The 25,027-nt window shown below is 38.6% G+C and overlaps 1 protein-coding gene across 4 annotated transcripts in view; it reads left to right on the top strand.

Moving 5' to 3' along the window:
- STRN3 (striatin 3) overlaps positions 1 to 25,027 on the top strand; it is a 55,284-nt gene that overhangs the window by 10,726 nt on the left and 19,531 nt on the right. For 2 of the 4 annotated variants that reach the window (XM_063290013.1, XM_063290010.1), the window contains exons 2-8: positions 9,748 to 9,851; positions 12,737 to 12,810; positions 15,834 to 15,915; positions 16,257 to 16,436; positions 17,034 to 17,166; positions 17,589 to 17,730; positions 20,797 to 20,907. In XM_063290013.1, coding sequence (XP_063146083.1) covers positions 9,748 to 9,851; positions 12,737 to 12,810; positions 15,834 to 15,915; positions 16,257 to 16,436; positions 17,034 to 17,166; positions 17,589 to 17,730; positions 20,797 to 20,907 — 826 coding nt within the window. The remainder of the gene's footprint in view (positions 1 to 9,747; positions 9,852 to 12,736; positions 12,811 to 15,833; positions 15,916 to 16,256; positions 16,437 to 17,033; positions 17,167 to 17,588; positions 17,731 to 20,796; positions 20,908 to 25,027) is intronic. The other 2 variants (XM_063290014.1, XM_063290012.1) reach the window with 1 other exon arrangement.

Below are 25,027 nucleotides of genomic sequence, written 5' to 3'. Positions count from 1 at the left end.
ATGCTCCATTTATTTTGATTGTTTCATAGTTAGAAAAAGGAAAGTGCCTCCAGAAGTAAGTATTCTAGATCATTGAACAACTTCTTGCTATCTTTAGTGTGCATGTTTATTTTAAACTGTTTTTCAGTTAAACTGATGGAAATACACATTAGCTTGAATGTTAGAACTAAGTAATTTCATTTTAAATATAATAATCTCACACTGAAGTTAGTTGTGATTAAGGAGAATACTAACATGACTTCATATAGATGGTGTAATCAAAAGTCAGGCCCCACAGATAATTTATTATATAAATTAGTTTAAATGTTCAAATTGGTTGCCATTTTCTTATAAATACTTCCTTACTTGCTTGGTGTATGATCTTTGACATTCCTTAGATAGATAGATAGATAGATAGATATTAAAATGAATAAAACAGATTGTGATTGGCTTATGGGGCTTGACTTTTGGTACACCCTATATATTTCCTCATTTCTGTTCCGTATTCTATTATGAAAAATTACCTGGTTAACTTTGAAGAAATTACTGTGGAATTACATTTCTAATTTTTCAGCAAAGTCCATGTGGGTATGAAGAGAGGAGGTTTAGTTTGTATGACTGTGGGTTTTCTTGGGTATTAAAATTTTATAATAGCCTTAATGTATTATGAAAGTATTTAGGAGGACAAATAAAATTTATTTTCTCATAGACTAAGCTTAATAGCTTATGATAGTACAAAGCTGTTTATGTACATCTTATTATAGAGATAAACTTAAAACATACACTCATGCACACAGAACCTCCCATATACACTTACAACATATAATCTTATATCCTTGTACAATCTTATACACATACGCAAATCTTTTCTCAACATTGTAACATGCATCTTGCACCAATCAAACGGATGCCTGTACAATAGATGGACAACATTCTCTCCATACACATGCACAATCCTTCTGCATACAGACATTAAGTAATATTAATTTAAAAGAAAGGAAAAAAAACAAGGCTGCCTTTTACTTTTTAATAGATATTTAAAAGCATAGTAATGAGAAAGAGCAAAAAAACAAAAAGATTTGCAAGCTATATGAAACTGAATAAATTTTTGAAGTAACCTAAGATTAGTGCTGCATATAAAAGGGATGTTATATCAGTCTCGTTTTGTGTCAGAAATGCAGGAAATAGGGGGAAAGTATTAATTACAATTTAAAAAGTTAAAAACATTTAATAAAAATATAAAATTTATATAGCTCTAGCCCAATACTGGGCCACATTGATGGCAGTGGTGTTTCCAACCAGTAAGACACTCTATGTGCATGTCAGTCCCAAGGGGCGCTGTAAAAGATGGGTAGTTGCTTGAATATTGCCTCATTCGCAGCAAATATCCTTGCCCTCAGGGAGACACCCCTATTTTTCCTTATAATGTTTAGTTCTGCGCAGTCTGTTTAAACATCTCCAAACCATCCACTCCTCCTCCGAACCTCCAGGCAACTCCTCAAGTGGTTCTATCCAATTATGAAGGTGTTTTACTTAAGATTTTCATCTTTTTAATCATTTGTTTTACTTGAGATTTCCATCTTTTTAATCGTTCTGTTTGAGGTGTAGTAGCAATCTCCTCAGCGCAGTCTAAGAAGCTCCTTTTTGACTTCAATCTTTTTGTAGGAGGTACTTGGCCAAATAATGGGTGTGCCAGATTGTGTAACACCTTTCCATATTCCGCGCCTTGTGGCACACTCCTTTAACACTACAAAACCATTGCTAACTCTAGCCAGTATTCAATACTTAACAAAGGCAGCCAGTATAATAAGAATCATCTATCAGAATGAACAATCAACAAGAGTTTCTATCTAATCTAAAAAGGTCCATCCTTACTTAATGAATCAAGCAGTATCTAACATTTTAAAGACTTATTTTAAGAAAAACCCAATTTTGGATGCAGGAGGAGTCTATATGCAGAATTATAATCTATAACTGGTTTCCAAATGAATTAAATTCTCTATCAGACTTAGTTTTCAAATATGAGGTTATTTTTGACATTGAAGCATACTCCCTTTTTCTTTGAAGAAAACTGATTTGAAAACCTTGATTTAATTATTGTTGCTAACATAAACTGGAATAATTTCAACATTCCCTGAAAAGAGAGAAGGAGCAGTTGTATGAGAAAATTAAGCTATTTTCAGCTGTTTCCCTGCAACAAAAGAGAGCAAATGGGCGTTGCTGATAAGGGGTATATCTGGGATCAGTAGGGGGTAGAGGGAATCACATTACACAAGGAGCCTGGCAGGAAGAAGGTCATGGCTCAAGAGGCCTGGTTAATGTGGGTGTGCTTAAGAAGGCTGGCAGGTGCCTTTGCATGCAAGCTCAATATTACTAAGTTGTGCCTTGTTGTAGTTTTCTGATGCAGTTCAATGTACATTTTCATAGTGACATTTTTTTCACCAATTGTTTCTCAAATATTAATGTAAACTTTAAAGGGAAGAGAGCTTTGGATTCTGCTGATATTCTTGTTCTGCTCTTGAGCTACTTTCAGGTAATTAAATAGCATAGCTAAGTATAGATAACGGCTAGATTTAGAGTGGGGAGGCCCAGATTCAAGGCCTTACTGGACCATAGAACTCACTGCATGACTTTGGACTAGTCATTCTCTCTTAGCCTAACCCATGCTGTTGTGGCATAACATAAGGGGAGAGGAGACCCCATGTATGTCTTCTTGAGCTCTAAGAAATGGGACAGAATATAATGCAATAAATTAAAAAATATGTCATGTTCTCATTCTAATGTCTGGTTAACATTGTAACGTTTCACATGTCATTCTCTGTTCCGTATCCCTTCACCCGGGGTTTTTCCATTCTGTTGCCCTCCCTTGTTTTGAGGGCTTGGAATGCATGTTTGGGTTTGCGCTCCTGTTCAAGGTTACTTTCCCAGGCGCGTCTAACGGCATTCAGCACCTGGGAGGGGGAGCGTCCTGACGGGTGACGGGGCGGGACCTGCCCACAAGCAAGGCTTTTAAGTTTGTATTTGGCGCGCTTTTGCTCATTCTCAGCTTTCTCTGTATTTGCATACTATTCCTTTAATAAATCAGTTATCTTTAAGCCCGAGCTTGTGAGACTGAGTATTTGGGTTTAGGCAATCGTTACATAAAGCTGAGAATGATTTTTTTTCCATTTTCCGCTGGCCCCATCCAATCCTTGGATAAGAGGGAACGCTAGCGATGACAGAACCTCAACTTCGCGTAAGTGAGGGAGGCGAAGAAGAGCGGGAGGTGGCCAAAAGCCGGCCAGCGCTAACCTCGAGAGCGCAAAGAGCAGCACGTCGGGAGTTGCGAGATACCCAATTGGACGAGCTGCTGACATCCATACAGGAGAGTCTTAGGAGTGAACAGAGATCTGTTATGGAAAGAACCACGGGGAGGGGGTCTCCCCAATTGTCCTGGGAGCACGAAGTCCCCTTGTCACCGAAGGTGGTGATAACCAACCAACCCCCGGAGGAGCCGGTCACTCCGGCCCGTATGAGGGCATTGGAAGATAAAATGGATTTAATAGTGACGATCCTCAAGGATCTACCCAGAGAGGATCAGCCCAGAGAGGCAGAGCCCACCCCGGAGGATTGGGAGGAAGAGCCGTCACAGTACCCCAGGCACAGCACCCTGTCGACCCGGGGGAGAAGTAAGACTCGATCAGCCCATCAAAGGGGAGAGCGAGAGGCAAGACCTCCTAGGGATCGACCACCTGTGGGGGCTCGGCGTACGCTGTCATTCGCGGCACCGCCACAGCCAGCTGAGCCGGCAAGAACCTTCCCACCATTTGGAGTGAAGTTTGATGGGGATCCCGCAACGCTCTCCTTCTTTATTACGAATGCCAAGCATTATATAGAAGATTGGGGTCGGAACTTTCGGTCTGAACACGGCAAGGTCAATTTCATTGCCAACAAGCTGAGAGGAAGGGCAGCAGATTGGTATGTGCAACTATGCCAAGCTGAGGCAACTGAGTTAGAGGACTTTGATGAATTTTTGTGGGCACTCAAGGAGCATTTCGAAGACCCCCTAGCTCAAGAAACGGCCAAAAATGACCTGCGCAAACTCTACCAAGGGTCCCTCTCAGTTGCTAAATATGCGTTGGAGTTTAAAGCTTTAGCAGGAAAAGTGGAAGACTGGTCTGAGCCAACAATCATCGAATTGTTCAAGCAGGGGCTAGAACCCGAAATCCTTCGATGGGCGCTAGGCAGAGACGATCCCAAAACGCTATATGGGTGGATTCAGTTGGCGGGAAGCGCAGAAAATGCCCTACGAACCTACGCCCATACCAAAGAGCTTAGACAAACACGTCTTGCTAGAGGAGCGCGCACATCTGGACTTGCCAGCCGCCCCAAACCGAAAACCTGGGAAGAGGAGAGGGAGCAACGGTTCTCCAAGGGTCAGTGCCTCAGATGTGGGAAAGAAGGGCATCGAGCCACGTCGTGCCCGAGACGCCGTCCTGAGGAACGACAGACGAAACCCACGGTAAAGACGCCTGCTCCTGCTCCACCGCGAAAACTGAAGGCGGCCCTCGCAGAACTGGACCCCCCCGACCTACCCTTCGGAGAAGAGGAGGAAGAGTTGCAATTCCAGCAGCCGGCGGGAAAAGCCTACCACCTGCCCTGAAGGGCGCCCTAGGGCAGGTGGAAGAAACCGGGCGTAACCATGATTCGGTGAGTGGAAACTTCCCCACACTGACTGTTAAAGTTAAACTGAGCTCAAAAACCAAAACTGTGGAAGTGTGGGCCATGCTAGACTCGGGTTGCTCCCGTTCCCTAATGCACCCTGACGTGGTAGCAGCTCTCGAACTGCCCACGTTCCCTTTGGCAAGACCCATGATTTTCACCCAATTGGATGGAACTATGGCGGGAGGGAAAGCAGTCAATCTTTCCACGGGACTGGTTGCTTTGCAGATGGGCTCCCATCAAGAAAAGCTGCCATTTGTGGTAGCTCCAGTAGGGGGTCCTCTGGTAATCCTGGGAATGCCTTGGTTTGTGCAACAAAACCCTTTTATCAACTGGCTCCATAGAACTGTAACGTTTGCAGATGGATTTTACAAAGTACCCGAAAAGGACCTACTGGAGGACATGGAGGGTGGAGGGGTAGCGTATACTACTGTGCAAACGCTTCAACCTCTTGAAGGACTACCCAATCAGTATCAGGATTTTGCTGAAGTATTTGGGGAAAAAGAAGCGGATCGCTTGCCACCCCACCGAAAAACGGACTGTGCCATTGAGTTTTTACCAAATGTAAAATTGCCTCACCCGAAAATATATCCCATGTCTCCCAAAGAGCTTACCACGCTAAGGGAGTTCATTGACAAAAACCTGGCTAGGGGTTTCATTGAGCCGGCAAATTCCCCGGTAGGAGCTCCTGTCCTATTTCGGCCAAAAAAGGATGGGTCATTAAGACTTTGTACCGATTTCCGCGGGCTCAATGCGGTCTCAATATTAAATAAATATCCTTTGCCCCTGATCAAAGATATGTTATCACATCTGGCCAGAGGCAAAATCTTCTCAAAACTGGATTTGAGAGAAGCTTATTTTCGCATTCGCATAAGGAAAGGGGATGAGTGGAAAACAGCATTTAACTGTCCTCTTGGGGCTTTCCAATATAAAGTCTTACCTTTCGGTTTATCTGGGGCACCCGGGGTTTTTATGCAGTTAATCAATGAGGTCTTGCATGACCACCTATTTAAGGGGGTACTGGTATATTTGGATGATGTATTGATTTATACTGAAACCATGTCAGAACATATCCACTTGGTGCGTCAGGTATTGGCTAAATTGAAAAAAGCAGAGTTGTACGCAAAACTGTCAAAATGTGCGTTTCATCAGTCGCAAATTGATTACCTAGGTTACCGAATTTCAGCTCAGGGCATTGAAATGGACCCTGCAAAAGTAGAAGCTATTGTGGCATGGGAGCCTCCCCGTACCAGGAGACAATTACAAAGTTTCCTTGGATTCTCTAATTTCTATCGGGCATTCGCCCAAAACTTTGCAGAAATCGCCCTCCCCCTTACTGAACTGTTAAAAACCAAAGGACAGGGGGATACGCGACGTTCGAAGAACCCAGGCGCGCTCCTTAAATGGACTCCAGCCTGTCAGCAAGCGTTCGAAACGCTCAAACAACTTTTTATCACAGAACCAAGTTTACAGCATCCAAACCCCTCTAAACCCTTCGTGGTACAAGTCGATGCTTCTGATTTTTCCATAGGCGCAATTTTGTTACAATCTGACCAATCTGGCGCTTTAAAACCCTGTGCCTACCTCTCTCGCAAATTCACTGAAACAGAGAGACGATGGCACGTTTGGGAAAAGGAGGCTTTTGCTGTAAAAACGGCTTTAGAAACGTGGCGACACCTATTGGAAGGTACTTCCAACCCTTTTGAGGTCTGGACTGACCATAAAAACCTGGAAGCTCTAAGCACCAGCCGAAAACTCAGTCCCAAACAGCTGCGCTGGGCTGAGTTCTTCAGCCGCTTTGACTTCACTCTTAAATTTATACCAGGCAAGAAAAACTTTTTGGCTGATGCACTCTCGCGCAGACCCCAAGATGCTGGCCCAGGGCCAACGGTCCAAGGCACCGTCTGGACCGACAAACAATTAAGTCTGGCAGCGGTGACTCGCAGCCAGACCCGAGCACAATCGACTCCGCCTCCAGCCGCTCAGCCTTCCAGCGGCCCGCCTCCCTTGTCAATTCCCTCCGATTTGCAACAACAGTTGCTCTCCCACCTTAAAACTGATACTTGGTTACAAGCCAACAGACACATGTTAACTTTCACCGATGATCTTGCCTGGCGCAACGATCGTCTCTATGTCCCCGACGCAATGCGAAAAACCATACTTCAGCGCTGCCACGATGACAAGCTAGCGGGGCATTTCGGCTACGTGAAAACTTTGCACCTCGTTCGCCGCCAATTTTGGTGGCCCACTTTACTCAAAGACTTAAAGGAATATGTCACTGCGTGCCCTGTATGTGCGGCGATAAAGCGCAAACCGGGCAAGCCCCAGGGTCTCCTTCAACCCGTGGCCACTCCGTCTGTCCCTTGGCAAGATATCTCCATGGATTTTATCGTTGATCTACCCCCTAGTCAACGAAAAACTGTCATTTGGGTCGTCAAAGACTTTTTCTCCAAACAAGCCCACTTTATCCCATGCGCTTCTATCCCCACCGCACAACAGCTGGCACGCCTCTTCCTCATCCACGTGTACCGCCTCCACGGTATCCCCGCCCGTTTGGTGAGTGACAGAGGCACACAATTTACGTCACAATTTTGGCGGGCATTTTTGAAACTTTTGGGTACGAAACAATCACTTTCTACTACTTGGCATCCGGAAACGGACGGATCTACAGAGGCGGTTAATTCTACATTAGAACAATACCTCAGAGCTTTTGTCAACTACCAGCAAGACAACTGGGTCGATCTACTCCCATTTGCTGAGGTCGCTTACAACAATTCCATTCATCAAACCACTGGTCAAGTTCCCTTTAAAACAGTTTTTGGACGTCAATTTGTTCCTATTCCTGAACTTCCTCATCCTCAACCACTCCCAGCCACCCTCGCTGGCTGGGCAGACTCTCTCAAAGATTCATGGTCTAATATTCTACTCGCTCTCCACCATGCCCAAGCCACCTATAAACGCCATGCTGATGCAAAGCGTTCCCCAGAACCATCCTTTGCAGTCGGGGATAAAGTCTACTTATCAACTAAGTTTATCAAGTCCCCACAACCCTCTAAAAAACTTGGTCCTAAATTTGTCGGTCCTTTTCCAATTGTTGCTCAGCTCAACCCTGTTACGTTTAAACTTGATTTACCTCACAACCTTAAACGTTTACATCCTGTTTTCCATTGTAGCTTACTCAAACCCTGCCTGTCATCGGACCGTTGGCATCCGCAACCCACTCCTCCACCTCCCCTCATGATTGACAACCAGCAGCACTTCGAAGTGACATCTATTCTCGATTCCAGACGCCAGCGCTCTACTCTACAATACCTCGTCCGCTGGAAACATTTCCCTCATCCTGAATGGGTTGCTGCTCCAGACGTGCATTCTCCTCGTCTCGTAGCCCAATTTCACTCTGCCTATCCTGACAAACCGGCTCCCTGATTTCTTTTGGGGGGGCAATATGTCATGTTCTCATTCTAATGTCTGGTTAACATTGTAACGTTTCACATGTCATTCTCTGTTCCGTATCCCTTCACCCGGGGTTTTTCCATTCTGTTGCCCTCCCTTGTTTTGAGGGCTTGGAATGCATGTTTGGGTTTGCGCTCCTGTTCAAGGTTACTTTCCCAGGCGCGTCTAACGGCATTCAGCACCTGGGAGGGGGAGCGTCCTGACGGGTGACGGGGCGGGACCTGCCCACAAGCAAGGCTTTTAAGTTTGTATTTGGCGCGCTTTTGCTCATTCTCAGCTTTCTCTGTATTTGCATACTATTCCTTTAATAAATCAGTTATCTTTAAGCCCGAGCTTGTGAGACTGAGTATTTGGGTTTAGGCAATCGTTACATCTACTAGTGCCAATTTGATATCAGAGTTAAATTGATGGAAAAATGTTTTTTTTTCTTTTCCATATTCTCTTGTAAACACTTTGATATCTCCTTCAGAAAGCTTGGGGTCCCTGTGGAAGACATTAAAATGTATATAGGAACTATAAGAAGAGGATTAAGGAAAATTTCAGTTACACAAGTGAAAGTTCAATAGCATATTAGAAGTCACCTTTTTTTACTGTTTCTAGTGACTAAAAAAAATAAGACATTTGGGGACCTGAACGCTAAAATCAAAAACATGATAGAAAATATTCCCTGCTCAAATATGTGTGCTTTTGTTTTTTTTTAAATCTGTAGTTCTTACGCAACATAAATTTCATTAGGTTGTCTAGCTGAATTTAAACTGAATGTCTTAAGTAGGAAAACAAACATTGGTTTCCAAACCTACACAGAGCACATGAGCAACACTCCCCTGAACAGTGTTTAGTGATTTAATCCAGTAACAGTAGTGCTTTGGTATCACATTGCAATGGATTTGAAAATTCCTCCAGATTGCACAAGTCGTTTTCTGTGGGGCGTTAGAGATGAAGGGGTGAAAATGCTCTATTGTTGCAAGTGCAGTTATATTTTGCACTTCTCAATCAAAGCAATTTAACAAATTGTGTCATCTGACACATTCCTTAAAACTTTAATTGATAATGAAATCTCACCACAGGGATGATTAGTATACTAACAGTGCTGGTTTAAAGTTCTTTTCTCCGTAATTACATGGTGGCAGTTATGCAAAGCTGTAGTTCCTTTATTTGTATGTGGGATCTTTCTGATTCCAGTTTTCCAATGCTTTAAATGTCGTAGGATTAACAAGAACCGATGTAATATAATGATGAATGAATGTTTCAGTGCTATTTAGCTTCTTGAATAGATAGTTACTTTGAGTTTTCTTATGAAGATTTTACTGTTCCTGGTATAATTTCACTTCCTGGACTTATGGTGTAGAAATACATGTTTGTTTCTGTATGCTTTTTTGAACAAGTTTACTCGTTTACTGTAAAATAAAAATTAGAAACTGGCCAGTTAGTTTGGTAAAACATTTTATTTACTACAAAGCAGTATAACCTACAGATTTTTTTTTCTTTTTGTGGAGAATATTCCTGAAAATTCTTCTAGGAGGCATAGAATATAGATTTAAAAGATGTTATATGACATACTGTATGAACATGACTCAAATGAAAGATAATTATGTTACTATTTTGTATTTTCAGGCTCGGATAGCATTTTTGCAAGGCGAGAGAAAGGGTCAAGAAAACTTGAAGAAAGATTTAGTAAGAAGAATAAAAATGTTAGAATATGCATTAAAACAAGAAAGGTATCTATCTCATGTTTCTCAACTGAGAAGTTTATGTAGAATGCTTTCATATTAACTTGACAATGATCACTGAAGAAAACTAGAATTTTAATAATGGGCTGAATGAAAAAGACTAATATGGAACTCAGTTCAGTTGGAAGTGCTCTTCATCCAAGATTTGGGTTCAGCCTGTTCTAGATAGGGCTAATCTACCTGAAAGAGTAGATTAGCTATTACTTAATTACCGGGTGGAGGCTGTGACAAGGAATAAATTTGATACTTATTAATGTGCTAGCTGTGGCTGTTCCTGAACCAGTTGTTCCTGCCTTGATTATATCCCAAATTGTCTATTTCAGTGTGCTCCATTAGAATTCCCCTTGAAAAGTGTTTTGAAGCTCCAGTTGATAGAAAATGTGGCAGCTAGGCTGCTAATTGGTGCAAGATACTAGGACCATAAGATGTATTGGTTTGTCAGTTGCTTTTCAGGCACAATTAAAAGGTGTTGATGTCATTCTTTAAATCCATACATGGCTTTGAGTGTGACAATATGAGAGACCTCAGATTGTTATGAACTTGTTTTATTTATCTAGAGAAAGCTCTAACAAGAACTCATATACAGCAATCTATGATTTGGAGAGTATTCCCTTATGTTAAACTTTACACTGTTGAAAGCCATTGCTAGTGCCGTATTTACCCTTTTAAATTTAGAACACAAAATCAATTTAATTATTTAAAGATTATTTAAACATTTATTTTTGTAAACAGTAACTCTTTTAATGGTTTTATTTTAATGTTGGTCAGTGTATAAAATGTAATTTTGTGGGTTGTATGTATGGTTGTGTTTGCTTTTTGGCATGTGTGTACACAAGGGTGATTGAACAGGAAACTTGCTAATTAACACTCTTTGATATTTCCAAGTCTGTCCCACGACCAGAGGCAGTTCAGAAGTGCAATCTTCACTGGCATAAACCCTCCTCTCCTCTCCTCTCCTCTCCTCTCCTCTCCTCTCCTCTCCTCTCCTCTCCTCTCCTCTCGTTAAACAGATGACAGTTAAAACAAAACAGAATATAAAAAGTTTAAAGCATAAAATTAATACTAAAATCAGTTAATTAAAAGTTTCATGATAAAAATGCATCTTTATATATTTTATAAACACCAAAAGAGTGGGGGCCAAATGCATCTCTTGAAAGCATGTTTTTCATAGCTTGAGACAAGAGAGGAGGAAACTATCTTCCAGATACCAGAAAGTCAGACCTCGATATTGTGGTACTTTGAGAAGGTTCTCTCTTGCAGATTGTAACTTCAGACAGTTTATAATTAGAAAGGTGGGCCTTCAAATAGTTGGTTGTTTAGCCAGCTCTTAAAGACCTTAAAGATGACTGCAAATGCTTAAAATTAGGCACAATAAGCAGTTGGCAACCAACACAGACCTTCCAGTTAGGATATATGCTCCTTTTATTTTGCACTGATTAACAGCATAAAAAGGTAAAGGTTTCCCTTGACGTAAAGTCCAGTCGTGTCCGACTCTAGGGGGCGGTGCTCATCTCCGTTTCAAAGCCTTGGAGCCGGCGTTGTCCATAGGACACTTCCGGGTCATGTGGCCAGTATGACTCACGGAACGCCGTTACCTTCCCGCCGAAGCGGTACCAATTAATCTACTCACATTTGCATGTTTTCGAACTGCTTGGTGTGCAGAAGCTGGGACGAGCAACAGGAGCTCACCCCGCCGCGCGGTTTCGAACCGCCGACCTTCCGATCGACAGCTCAGTGGTTTAACCCGCAGCGCCACCGCGTCCCTGGATTAACAGCATAGCTGCCACATTTTGCACCAATTGCAACTTCTAGACATTTTTAAACAGCTGTCCCACATAGAGCTTCTTGACAAAATAAAAATGACATGTAACTAAAGTGTGGATGGCTACCACCAAATCTGACTGGCTCAGGAAGGTTATAGCTGACCAGGCAAATTCATGCAGAATTGCTACAGCCTCTATCTGTGAATCCAGTGACAGTTGATAGTTGAGGAACTCTCAGACTGCAAAACTACATTACTCTTCAGGAGAAGTGCAGCCAAGTCCAAAACTGGCTAAGCTTCAGCTTCTGAACCCAGTTTCCTGTTTACCAATGGGCCATTTTGTCTTTTCCGGACTTAATTTCAACATGTGCTTCTCCCTCCACCCAGCCCATTACCACGCTTGGAGAGTATGCAAGGGTATTGATCGCTTTCCTTATAGTTGGATGACAATAAAGCTGGGTGTCACCAGTATACTGCTGATAATTTATTCCAAATATTGGGTGATTTTCCCTGGCAGTTTTATGTAGATGTTAAACAGCATGAGAATCAGATGGAACTTTCTGACATATCATAGGTCTGGTGTGTCTGAGGTGGATGGGTGGGGTGGAATGGATTTGGCTGTCACAGTTAATCTTCGTTGTTGAGGTCACACATGCATATAAAGGGAAGGCTTTGATTGTATGGTCATGATCACCATCTTGATTTCTTTGATTAACCCTGCCCCCTCACTAGTCCTCAAGAAAGAACTACCTTCTGGACAAACCTTAACAGGAAGGACAAGAAACATTATGAAACGCCACCCCCACAGCCAGTCCTACCAGACTGCCCAAAAGGATGCTATGGACAGTGATACTGACATTGATCACTTCACTTAACCATAGGGCCAGTCCCCTGATGGGTGATTTAATTAGCCAAGGTCAGGTAAGCAGATGGTAGCTCTAGATGTCAACATGTACTGTCCTCATACCTGAGATTTTAATGTATGGGACTACAGTGGAAAGGATTCATGTCAAGGATTATGGTTGTATGGTTATCTTTGTATGAATAGTGTAAAGAAAATGCAAGACTAGATTTCACTTACTGATCAACCTACCTGTGTTTGTCTTTCAAGGGCAAAATATCATAAACTAAAATATGGCACAGAATTGAATCAAGGTGACTTGAAAATGCCAGCTTTTGAATCAGGTAAAAATCTATTTATAACTATTGTGTTTAGCTTGCATTCTTTTGTCCACTTTGTATACAAAAAGAAGTCTTTACAACCATGTTAGTATTATTGTTCTGGATTGTGATTAAAATTATATTTCATTTTCTTCACAAAAATGATGTGGACTGTCTTTTTCAAGTTTTCTTAGTATTAAACTATTAGCCTGAATAAAGACTGAAATTTCAGGTTTTAGAGCATAATTTTTATTATTCAGTCCAGAAATTATAATTTAGCTTAAGGGGGAAGAATTTCAACTTTTCATAGTTGTTAAAGATATTTAGGAAAGAACAGAAATGCTGTTTCTGAAGACCTCCATAAAGCAGTGTTAAAGCCCATAAGTTCAGGAAAAGTTATAGAACATTTCTAAAGCTCTGGTGTTCCACCAATCTACAGTCAGAGACATAAGCTTGAGATGGAGAAGATTTGGGACATTATTGAATTTTTCCAAGAGTGGCTATCCTTTGAAAATCACCTCCAAGAGTTAATGTTTAGGAAGCCACAAAGAATCCTAGAATAACAGCCAGAATTCTGCAGGCCTTTCTTACCTTGGTTAAAGTTAGTGATCATGACTCCACTGTAGGACATTGGCAGATTTTATGGGGGCACTAGAGAATAGCAAGGCAGTAATTGTTAGCCACTAAAAAGAGCATTGATGGTCAATTCAAATTTCTATTCAAATCCAAAACATCTGAATGAACCTACAAACTTTGGAAGAATGTTCTAGGGACAGATGACTGCAAAGTAGAACTTTTGGAGTTACATGTGTCTCATTACATCTGGTGGAAACCTAACATGATAAGGACCTCATATTGTCTGTCAAAAGGGGATAGTGCCATGGTTTGGGATGCTTTGCTACTTCAGGGTGTAGACAACTTGCTAACATTGCAGGAAGCATGAATTCTGCTTTGGCTCAGAAAATTCTACAGGAGAATATCAGGTAATTTGTCATCTGAAGCTGAAGCTCAAGTGGCTTGTGCAGCAGGACAGTATTCTCAACATGAAAATGAATGAAGAAGAACAAATTCAGTGTTTTGGAATGGTCAAGTTAAAGTCCACCTAAACCCCATAGAAATACTGTAGTAGAACTGGAAATGAACAGTTCATGTTTGAAATTTCTCAGACGTTAGTAAGTTCAAGCATTTCAGAAATGGGCCAGAATTCCTACACAGTGATGTACAAGGCTGATCACAAATTACAATTACGTAAATTGTATATACAAATACAAATATTTGTTATACTAAACCATCTTCTTCCTAGCATTTTCCTGCTATCGCGGGGTCTGCTTATTAAATATTATATACAAATACATAATTTGTATATTACAGTTAAAGGTGGGAGAGCTTAATCTAAAGAGGGGTGTTTTTTTTTCTCACACTGCCACATCACATGGTGGATGACTTTGTTTATGAACTAAATGAAACAAGCACCAAATGTTAGTGTTATTTCACTGACTCCCTTTATATTCTGAAACAGCCTTGTTTCATGAAAATGTATTCAGGTCAGACAGTTTACTTCTGGAAATCACTGAATTGCCCCCAGAACGGTTCAGTCCAGATTGAAAAAGAACATTTAAGTGTTATCTGGAATAGCCTGTTTCTGGATTAATGAATTTTGCACATCCCTCGATAATCAATGGTAAAGATAATAATTACAACACCTCTGGTTAGTATATTTTCTTAGCTCAACACATTACACGTATGCCTGCCTATAAGTGGATATGATTGGTAGTGGCAATTTGGGATATCTGCTTTGGTCAGATCACTTCTAGAGTATTGTGTCTATCCCCACATTTCAGGGAGGACAATGACACACTAAAGCATGTCCAGAGGAGAGCAAACAAATGTAAGTGGCCTGGAAGGAAAATATTTCGAAGAAAGGTTTGAAGCAGTAGGCCTGTTTAGACTAGAGAAGAGAATGCTGTGGGGCAGACACAATGACTGTCTTCAAGTATCTGAAGAGCTGTCATGTAGAATACAGGGTAGATTTTTTGGCTTCTATAAGACAAGATAGGAAACAATAGGTTCAAAAAAATTCAGTTGGACATCAGGATACATTTCTTAAAGGTAAAAACTGTTTTAACAGTGCAAGAGACTGAATTTGGAGGTAGTGGAAATTGTAAATATTTAAAAAAAGGTTAGATGGCCATCAGAAATACTGTAGTAATGGATTCCTACAATGGGCAGGGGAACTGGATGTTCTCCAAGATTGCTTCCAATCTTTACATTCTTTGTTTCTTCCATAGTTTCTCATTTGCACACAACCTTTTACCACCAGTGTGCTTTCTTTTTTGTTCACGTTTTCACTGTATTTTTATATATAAGATATCTATCATACAAGAGTTCTCTGAATCAAGCCAAGGTCCATGTTAGTCTTCAAGAGCAGTGATAAAAAAGTAAGGAATAAAGAGTAGAATAAGCAAGTTTTGGAAAAAAGTTAATTAATCAGAAACCTGATCAAAAGTTGATGCACAGTTTAAGAAATTAGAAGTAGCATGTGGCTGTGCTTTTCCTGTCTGTGTTACCGCCAGTTGCTGAGAGAACATGACATTCTTTAGTCCCTGTGTAAAAATAAATGTTGACGTACATGAGAAACTTACATATCAGAAAATATAGTTTTCCATTCATATGGAATACCCATATATAACCTGAAATGATAAAGATTACATGTACTCATACTTTTTCTCCACTTTTAAACATCTCCTTAAAAATAATAATATGCTGAAAAGGAATTTAATTTCAGATTGCTGTCATTAGAATATGCTTATAAATTGGAATTTGAAAAATCCAGTAAATCAGAGTAAAGTTGGCTTAAATCCAATTCCAGTGGGAGCCAGTGCTTATGCAGATCAAAAAAATAATACAAAACTTGGAATCCTTAATAAAAGATAGGTTCCTTCTTCAGTAAAAAGGAGCTGGAACACCTATCTATGTGGTCACTAAGAGTTAACAGTGACTTGATGGCACATAATCAGTCAATCTATCTATTTTTTATTGTGTTTCAGAAGAAACCAAAGATACAGAGGTTCCTACAGTGCCTCATAATAGTCAGCTAACTTGGAAACAAGGCAGACAGTTGCTAAGACAGTAAGTATCACATTATACTGGATTTGAAGGTGATTTCTTACATTAAAGTGTAAGAATATAGGTTGTGCTGATGTGATCGTGTATGCTATCTTGAATTCAGTAATTAGCAATTAATCTAAAATAAGTCTCTGTTATGGGATTTTTTTCATGGAATATATTTACCTAAAATGTTAATGTGAATTAAGCTGTCTAGAAATGAAAAGCAGTGCAGTAGGCTTTAGGGTGTTCTTAAAGAATTTAGTAAGAATAGCTGTATTTTAAATTGCCATATAGAACATCTTAGAGATTGGTGGATTATGTGTGTGCATGAGTATAATTCCATCTTTCTGCCTGTCTCTTAGATATCTTCAAGAAGTAGGTTATACAGATACAATATTGGATGTACGATCACAGAGGGTGAGGTCTTTACTTGGGCTTTCCAATTCAGAACCAAATGGCTCAGTGGAGACAAAAAAATTGGAACAGATTCTTAATGGAGGAGAATCTCCCACTTCAAAACAAAAGGGACAAGACATGAAAAGGTGGGCAAAGTAATATGAATGTTCAGCATAAGTGACTGCCTTCAAAGATATGTCCGATAACTAAATTGATTGCAGAGGTATAGTTTTCTTTTAAAATGTTGTTTTTACGGAAAACTAAAAACATATACTGGTTGTCCTTGATTAGAAAGATGTATCTATTGTAAAAAATCTTACTTCTTTTCTGAGACAAATTCTGTGCCTGTATAACTTAGAGAAATTTGCATAAACTTGGGGAAGGAACAAAGAGCTTCTTTCCTTCCAACTAGTAATTAATAATTTATTGCTATGCTTGTAATCATAATAGAGTTAGTCATACTAGTTCACTGTTAAAATTGTTTGTTTTATGAAAATCTTCATTGCATGATAACTAATGATTTGTGTATTAAAAAAGTTCATACAAGTGAATTTTCTTCTTTAATGACATTTAAATCTGAAAAAGATTATAATCAGAACTTTAAAATAAGACCAAATGGATAGTTTCCTTGGAGTTTATGAATTCGAAATAGGTTAAATTTCTCATAAGCTAAAGTAATTCAGGCTTAGTTCTAAAAGGGGCCATGGCTATTTCTGATATTGTAAGATATTTTCTTTTTGTAGGAACCCCAGTGACGTTCTTGAAACATTTAATTTTTTGGAAAATGCAGATGATAGTGATGAAGAGGAAGAGAATGATATGATAGAAGATATTACAGAAGGAAAAGAAAAACATCGGATAAATAAAAAGCACAAAGTAAAAAGACCCAACAATTTATTAACTACTGTTAATTTAAAGATTGTTATTCCTTTTTGTCATTTTGCATAGAGAACCATTACAATAAAGTGCCATTTGTGGAATAGATAATTGAGCACCTTAATATTGTTGGTATTTTTGTTGTTGTTATTTTGCATAGGCATTATGAATCAGGTGGTATGCTGTTGATAAATGCTTAACTCTAAGTATATCTATCTGGGCTGTTAATTCTGTTCTGCACCATATCTCTCATCTGCCATAGCCATATTGATGGGACTATTTGTGCATGATGGATAAAAAGAATATTTAAACAGAATAACATATCTTTTGGCAATCTTGAGAAAGGGGGAGGCGAAGATTAAATAAACTATCCCATGAATCATATTATCTTTAATGGTGTTTCTGTCAAAACTGACTTGTAGATTGGAAATGAAGGACTAGCTGCTGACCTTACTGATGACCCAGACACAGAAGAAGCTTTGAAAGAATTTGATTTCTTAGTAACGGCAGAAGATGGAGAGGGAGCAGGAGAAGCACGGAGTTCAGGGGATGGGACAGAATGGGGTAAGAAGCATAAACAATAAATTGTAAGAAAACTAAAGAATTTGAAAGAAAAAAGAATATATATTTTAATTATATTCCTCTAAATTTGTATTCTCTTTTCTCTAAGATACTTTTAGGAGTTCTAAATCTTGCTTGATGGTTAGCATTTTATTTTTTCATCCTATTTTTTATTCTTCCTGCTGAAGTAAATCTTACATTTGCCAATCATCTTGATAATTTTAAGCAGTTTGTTTTGTATAACCTAGAATTATTCTGTTTAAAACAAAGTAATGAAATAAGGTGAAAGGTATTGTTTTTACAATTAATAATACTGGCAGCAGTTATTTTAAATAGAACAACTTGGAGCAAAATACAGTGAATTTAAAGTTACATGATAGCATACAAAATAGTTCTTAGAAATATTTTTAGTATTGCATGTTTACCTGGAATTTCCATTGAAATCAATGGGGCTTGCTTTTATATAATGTATTGTGTTTTCTAAATTGAACAACTTTACCTCAATCCGTAGAACACCATTTACGAAAATAGGCTTCGCTGTTCGTTGCAGCACTCAGAACGTTGACCAGCATTTCATCCAATGCTTAAATTTTTGATTACTTGTTAAAACATGAGGTTCTGTTTTTCATGCACTTTCCAGGGCTTCACTGTGCTGTCACTGGAGCTCAGTTGTGTGCTAAACTGCTTTTTAATGTAAATTTATTCTTTTGCAATGGATTGGTGGATACCTGTATTTGTAAAGCAACAGGAAACGGCTATGTTTTTATTTTTTAAACCCATACTTTTTATTTTTATTAACCTCAAAATTGTTATCAAAAGAAGTCAGAACTCAACCAAAAAGAGCAAATATTTAAACATTATTTATTTATTTTTAAGATTCCAGTTTTAGATACCATGCAGAGGATGTCTTGAAACGAGATATGAAATATATAATTTAAAATACAAAAATTACAGAGACTTTTCTGTTGGATCTGAACTTTTTATTCTATGTAAGATATGTACCTGATGTGGAGGGTATAGGAGCCTCTGTAAAAGGTTAAGGTGGAGGGAGGAGTAACAGAAAGTATGCTTGACTGATGTTGGATGTAGACTCATTTTTTAAAATAATAAGTGCTGTTTTAGCAGTAATCTGACTTTTCTTCTGCTACAACATTTTACACTTAAATTGAATACTTTGGATTGCATCCAGAGAAGTACTTACATAAGGGGTTAGTGGAAAAGGACTCTCCCATTCTTACATTCCTGCTGTAGCCTACCTGATTAAGAAAAGGCTTTCAGGAAACTGCAAGAGTTAAAGATGTTGGGAAATTCTCCATGTACTAATTTCCCTTAAAGTTATAAAGACTGTTGGATTTGTTACTGTTTCAAACCATTTCTTTGATGCATGTATGAATCAACACATGTGCATAGTTGATATTTATATTATTCTCAATAATTGCACAAGTTAAAGAAAACTTCCTCTAGCTGATGAAAGTGGTCTTCTGATTCTTGAGAGATAGGTGAGAAAGATTTCAATGAATTAGTATTTTATTTTCTTGCTAGAAAATAGTTTTTACCTATTGATAGAGATTTGTTCAGTTACATTTGCAAAGTTGTGTCATTATCCATTAAACAAATTTCCCATTCCATAATTAACAGCATACATAAGAAAAGAGGTTAGGAACTTGAAAATAACTGATTTCAGCAGTTCGTGTATTTTACATGTCTCTTTGTAAATTCCTTTTGTTGGTAGTTTAATCCAGTTAGCTGTCACGGGAAGATGGGAATGTAAAAGTAAATAAAAGTAACATCATAAGTATAACATAATATCATTAGACATGAGTAAAATTTGACCTTGAGGTCATATTTTCCTCCCTTGAGTGACATTAGGAATGCATCTCAAATTTATCTTAAAGGGCAAGACAGTACCAGTGAAGAGACAATAATATTGGTTTTTTTGTTTGAGAAGAGTTGTTCTATCTCACAGAATGTTTCAGTTTCCTAGAACTAACATAATAGGTAGAAGAATTACTATTAGCCTGGAAGTGTGAACCACCTTGTTAATAAGGACATAAAATGAACAAAGCCTTTGACTGTTTAAGAAGTATTATAATGATCACATTTATTCATTATATTCAAAAAGTGTTAGCTGTGAAATTTCTTTTTCCAAATACTTTATTGGTAGCATTCTAATTTTATTGTGGTTAGAAGTAAGCAGTGCTGAGTTCAGTAAACTTAATCCCAAGTAAGCCAAGACGGTATTAAAACTTTCATCTTATACTTCTCTATTAGCTCATGCTTGTTAGCAGGTAGAAATGTGGTTCATTTTTAAATAAAGTTATTGAAGATAACTTCAATATTGAAAATAATTAAGGAAAATCCAGAACTCTGTTATTCTGTTCTCAATGAAACTTCCAAGTAAAATATGTTACTTTTCTGGACTTAAATGGATGAACATTCAAGCATTGATTATGGATTTACACAAGTCTGTTTCAACCATCAGTACTCTGCCGTCCTTCATTTGCTATGGCTGGTTGGGTTGTGGTGAATAAAAATAAATAAAAAGCTTGAAGTCATTCTGCAATATGCCAAACTATCTTGATTTGTACTAATATTTTAGTAATCTTAATAGAAGAAAACAGTCTCTGTTATTTTTACTGCTGGATTTATTTTGGAGCTACTTGATACCATTGCATGGAGAATAAGAATAGAGGGGAAATGCATGGTTTTCAGAATTCAGTTTGCGCTTCCTAAATGGTATTGCATGAAATACATTTATTTGCTTATTTAAGCCTGCCTGAATAATTTGTTAATACTGTCTTACTAAAGTTGCAGTAATTGTATGCATTAATTTTTATCCATTAATTTTATATGATTGAATAAGAAAGCCATTCAAACTTCTTCTTTGTTCCAGACCAAATACCATAAAATGACCAGTTTGAAACACTGTACAAACAGTAACCGAAACTGCACCTTTAAAATACTGGAATGTTTTTGAATAACACTTTTTATTGATTAACCTGTAACACTCACGTAGCTTGCATTCCCAATTGTTGATTTATTTTTCTTTTAATAATATGTTGCATGTAGACAAAGATGACCTGTCCCCAACTGCTGAGGTTTGGGATGTAGACCAGGGACTAATAAGTAAACTGAAGGAACAGTACAAGAAGGAACGAAAGGGGAAGAAAGGGGTGAAGAGTAAGTGCAGATTCTGAATCTTGACACAATTTTCTGACACCATGTGGAAAAAAAATGCATATTGTCATCTTTCCCCTCCATTTTAACATTTTGCTATTTGGGGGCAACCAACTTTAACTTTCTGTCTGATAAATCTGGAGATCATAATTCCTGAGCAGAAATTATTTTCAGTTTAAACTGGGGGGAGGAATGTCAGGAGGTGAATTAAGTTGTTCTGCTTTGGTATTGTATAGGAAAATGGGCAGCGATGATTGGAAAGTTCTTTCAAATGCTAATAATATTGCTTCTGACTATAGTTTGCCAGACATTTTAAATTTTATTTGTTTTTTAAGGAGTTACGAAAAGAAGAAAATTAATGCTGAGTATTTTTTATAATCCACAAGTTTGGGGTTATCTTACTAACAAGTATTGAATGTGGTCACTACCAACTATCTCCTTTCCTAACCTTTACGTATGTCCAAGAAATCAGAGTCATGCTTCACTTCTTACTGTTATTTGCTGTCTGCAAAAATTGCATGGAATGCAGTTTATTTTGTGGATGATATTTGTTTGGAAAACAAATCAAGAGATAGATTGGACAGGGGAGTGATGGATTTGATTTCATTTTATTTAGTGATTTGATAGAAGCAAGGGAAATCTCTATTGCTCTGCAGCATCACTATAAGTAGTCTGATCCTTTGTTTTCCCTAATTTCTCTTCACTTTATGGAAATCTCAAGGAAAAAGTAGTTGGTGGTGAAATAGTTATTTCTATTGATGACTAACAAATTTATTTATGAATTGTTGCTTTTGGACTGAAAATTATTTTAAAGCTTAATTTATACCACATTTAATGTGGTAATAAAGTGTCATGCACCTTCTTTCACTGAACATAACTCTTAAGCTGGGAGGTGTATAGTCCAGAGAGGAAGAGTTCAAGCAAGCAGAGACAGAGCACTTATTTGCTAGATGTAAAGGGTTATTGTTTGTTTATTTATTTGATTCTATATTGGAGCTGCCCAACTCCAAAATAACTCTAGGTAGCTTACAATACAAAGAAAAACAAGGTAGAAATACAATCAGGTAAAATAAAAATACAGTGAAGGAAATAATGGAAAATCTGGACAACAAACCCCAACATATGCAATATATGTGAAGCACATCCAACAGAAGGTTCCATGCACCCTGCCGCCAGGTTGGGGGAACAGCCAGGTCTTTGAGGCCTTCTGTAATGCCATCAGGGTGGAAACCCTCTGGATCTCAAGGAGGACCTCGGTCCAGAGCGCAGGTGCTGCAACAAAGAAAGTGCACTTCCTGAGTCCCACTCTGGCTTGTACCAGCCAGGCATAAACTGCAGAAAATAGGTGGCCTCCTCAAATAATGGCCCTATGCCTTGTAGAGCTTTATAGATGATAACCAGCATCTTGAATTGCACCTGGAAGCACATTGGCAACCACTATAGCTCATGAAGCAAGCGTGTCACATGGGCATGCCAAGGCAAGCCCACCACTGAATGCGTTCTGGGCCAGTTGAAGGTCCTAAGGGCAACCTCACATAGAGTGAATTGCAATAGTTGAGCTGTGAGGTGGTGAGTCTGTAACTAACTGTCTGGAGGGCCACCTACTACCATAGATCTCAAAGCTGATAGGCTGACTATGTAAGCTGCAGAAAAGAAATCATACAATGTTTCATGCCACATTCACTATACATTACCCAATGGTTGCTACTGTCTTCTTGATTTTAGTCTGCAGTGATACGCTTATGGCGGTGTGGATATAGTGCTCCAGTATATCAATTCTGAATTACACTGGTGTTTTCTAAGTAGAATTCTACTCATATAATTAGTTTAATCATTTCTCTTATGCTCTATATTCCATCCTAGAAAGCAGCTACTGTAGGTTTGGATGAACTGAAAGTAGCATAGCTTTAAACAAAGTTTTATAAGTTAAACAAATGCTGCTTAACAGGGAATGATCAAACTGGAGAATAGGTTTAAGGCAGGAAGAACTTAAATGGTAAATATATACTCAGTTTGCAGGCCTGAAATTTATACTTTAATCCTAACTCCGAAGTACATTCTGTCAGTAGAATTTACCTCCAGTTATACATACATAAAAGACATATATAAAAAAGAATATAAAAGGAAATATTTTCATCCTTTCAGTAATATAAAAAATGTAAATCTGTTTTGGAAGGCTGTTTATTTTTGTTTTGTTTTTTGCATGATATTTGCATTACTTGCTTAACCCAGTACTAATTCCATTATTCAGAATGGGGCTTTCCTGCCTCTTCTGAAATGTTTCTAGCCCATTATATTATTTACTCTTTTTTTCTCAAATACAAACATCTGTTGGAAGATTATTGAGATTGCAGTGTGAAATTGTTCTAACAGATAACATGTTTTAATTTTGAAAATTCTAAAGGATTATAACTATTTTTGCAAGTCCATAATACAAAATAATACATTTTGTAAATTTATTTTTCTGTAATGTTGACTAATCATAGCAAGGAAATAAAGGAATCGTTTATATTCAGCTGAAAAAATCATGAACATCTGCTTTTTTCATCACCTTATAGTGCAGGTAGAGCAGCTCCTTTATTTTGACAATTGGTAGAACTACTGGAGGAATCTTAAATGCTTGTGTCAGTACTTGAAATAATCTCAACTAAATATATATGTACATACGTAATATGTATTATCTTTTAGCCAAAGTGTAAAACATTCAAGTAAGTAATATAATAATTTCAGTCCACTGCTGTTCATTAAAAAATGAAATATTTTCCAGAGTCTTAAGAATTAGTATTTCAGGTGTGCAAGTAGGATAATACTGAAAAAATTATTTATTTTTACAATAATTATAGCCTGGCCATTAATCCTCATGGTCACTAAGTAGAGTACACAAAGTTCAAACAACTGCATTAAACATTTATATAAATAATATAAATCAACAATAAAAATACTAGTACATTAAAGGCACTGTTAACTTAACCTGAGAGTCAAATGCCCAGTGGAAGAATGCTGCTTTGATCTTTTGAAGTAATTTTTGAAGTAATTGTAGAATAGGGGCCATTTCTATCTCTGGGGCAGAATATCCCATAAAATGGAAGTCAAATTGGGAAGGTCTGTCACCTGGCCCACACCCCCTAAACCTTGTGAAGAGGGGAGACCTGTAACAGGTCCTCTGTAAATGACTGGACCAGATAGGCAGGTTTGATTTTGGCCACATATTGCCAATCTGGTTGTTGCACTGTGAAGGGTTTTAAGGGTGATAACCATGACTTTGAATTCAGCCTGGATGTGTTTTGGCAACCAGGGCAGCACCTTCAGAATAGGGGTTATTCTTACTTGATGGTTTGCTCCAAAAGCAATTTTGTACGAAATATAACTTCTGCATCTTCTCCAAAGGCAGCCAAACAGAAAGGATTGTAGTAGACTAGTCAGGTGGTGATAAGGTCATGAATTACTATTGCTAGGGCATCTTAGTCCAGAGAGGATTGTAGTTAGTGCAGTTGCTGAAGCTGGGCAAAAGTTCTCCTGGCTGTAGTTTCCACCTGTTTATAGTAGGAGCCATGAGCCCAAGAAAACCCCAAATTCACAAACCAACTCCTCTGGGGAGAGTATAACCCTGTAACTACCAAACTAGATGTTACAGGATTGCCCTAAAATTTACCAAGTAACTCCATCTTGGTAGGATTTAGACTGAATGTGTAGATTCTTACAAACTCCAGAAACCAGGTCAGTACTTTGACAGCATCTCCAGTTCAGGTTAAGATAGCAGTGAAGAACTGGGTGTCATCAGCATGCTGATGACCCTCACCCCAAACTGGCAAATGGCCTCCCCAGTAGTTTCATGTAGAAAGCACCAAATCCTGAGGAACACCACTGTGATGGAATGTGTCCCTGAGGAGAGGGTTGATGTGATGGATCTCAGAGCTGAGGGAAGAGAGAGCGCATTCCAGGAAGATAAATGTTCTCTCAGTGTTGAGAGCATTGGGAGGCTGGCCAGGAAAGTTAGGCTGGCCCCACTTTAGAGTGAGTATTTTTCCTTTAGAGCAGTTAAGATACCTTTGGTCTGGCAAGATTCTGTATAGGGTAGGAATAATAAAGAAACTAGAGTACAACTGCGGCTCAGCATGGTTCT

This window comes from Candoia aspera, chromosome 1, assembly GCF_035149785.1.
Source record: "Candoia aspera isolate rCanAsp1 chromosome 1, rCanAsp1.hap2, whole genome shotgun sequence".
In the NCBI taxonomy this organism is placed as follows: domain Eukaryota; kingdom Metazoa; phylum Chordata; class Lepidosauria; order Squamata; family Boidae; genus Candoia; species Candoia aspera.
The sequence above is the reverse complement of the archived record's forward strand: the minus strand, read 5'-3'. Positions and strand labels throughout refer to the sequence as shown.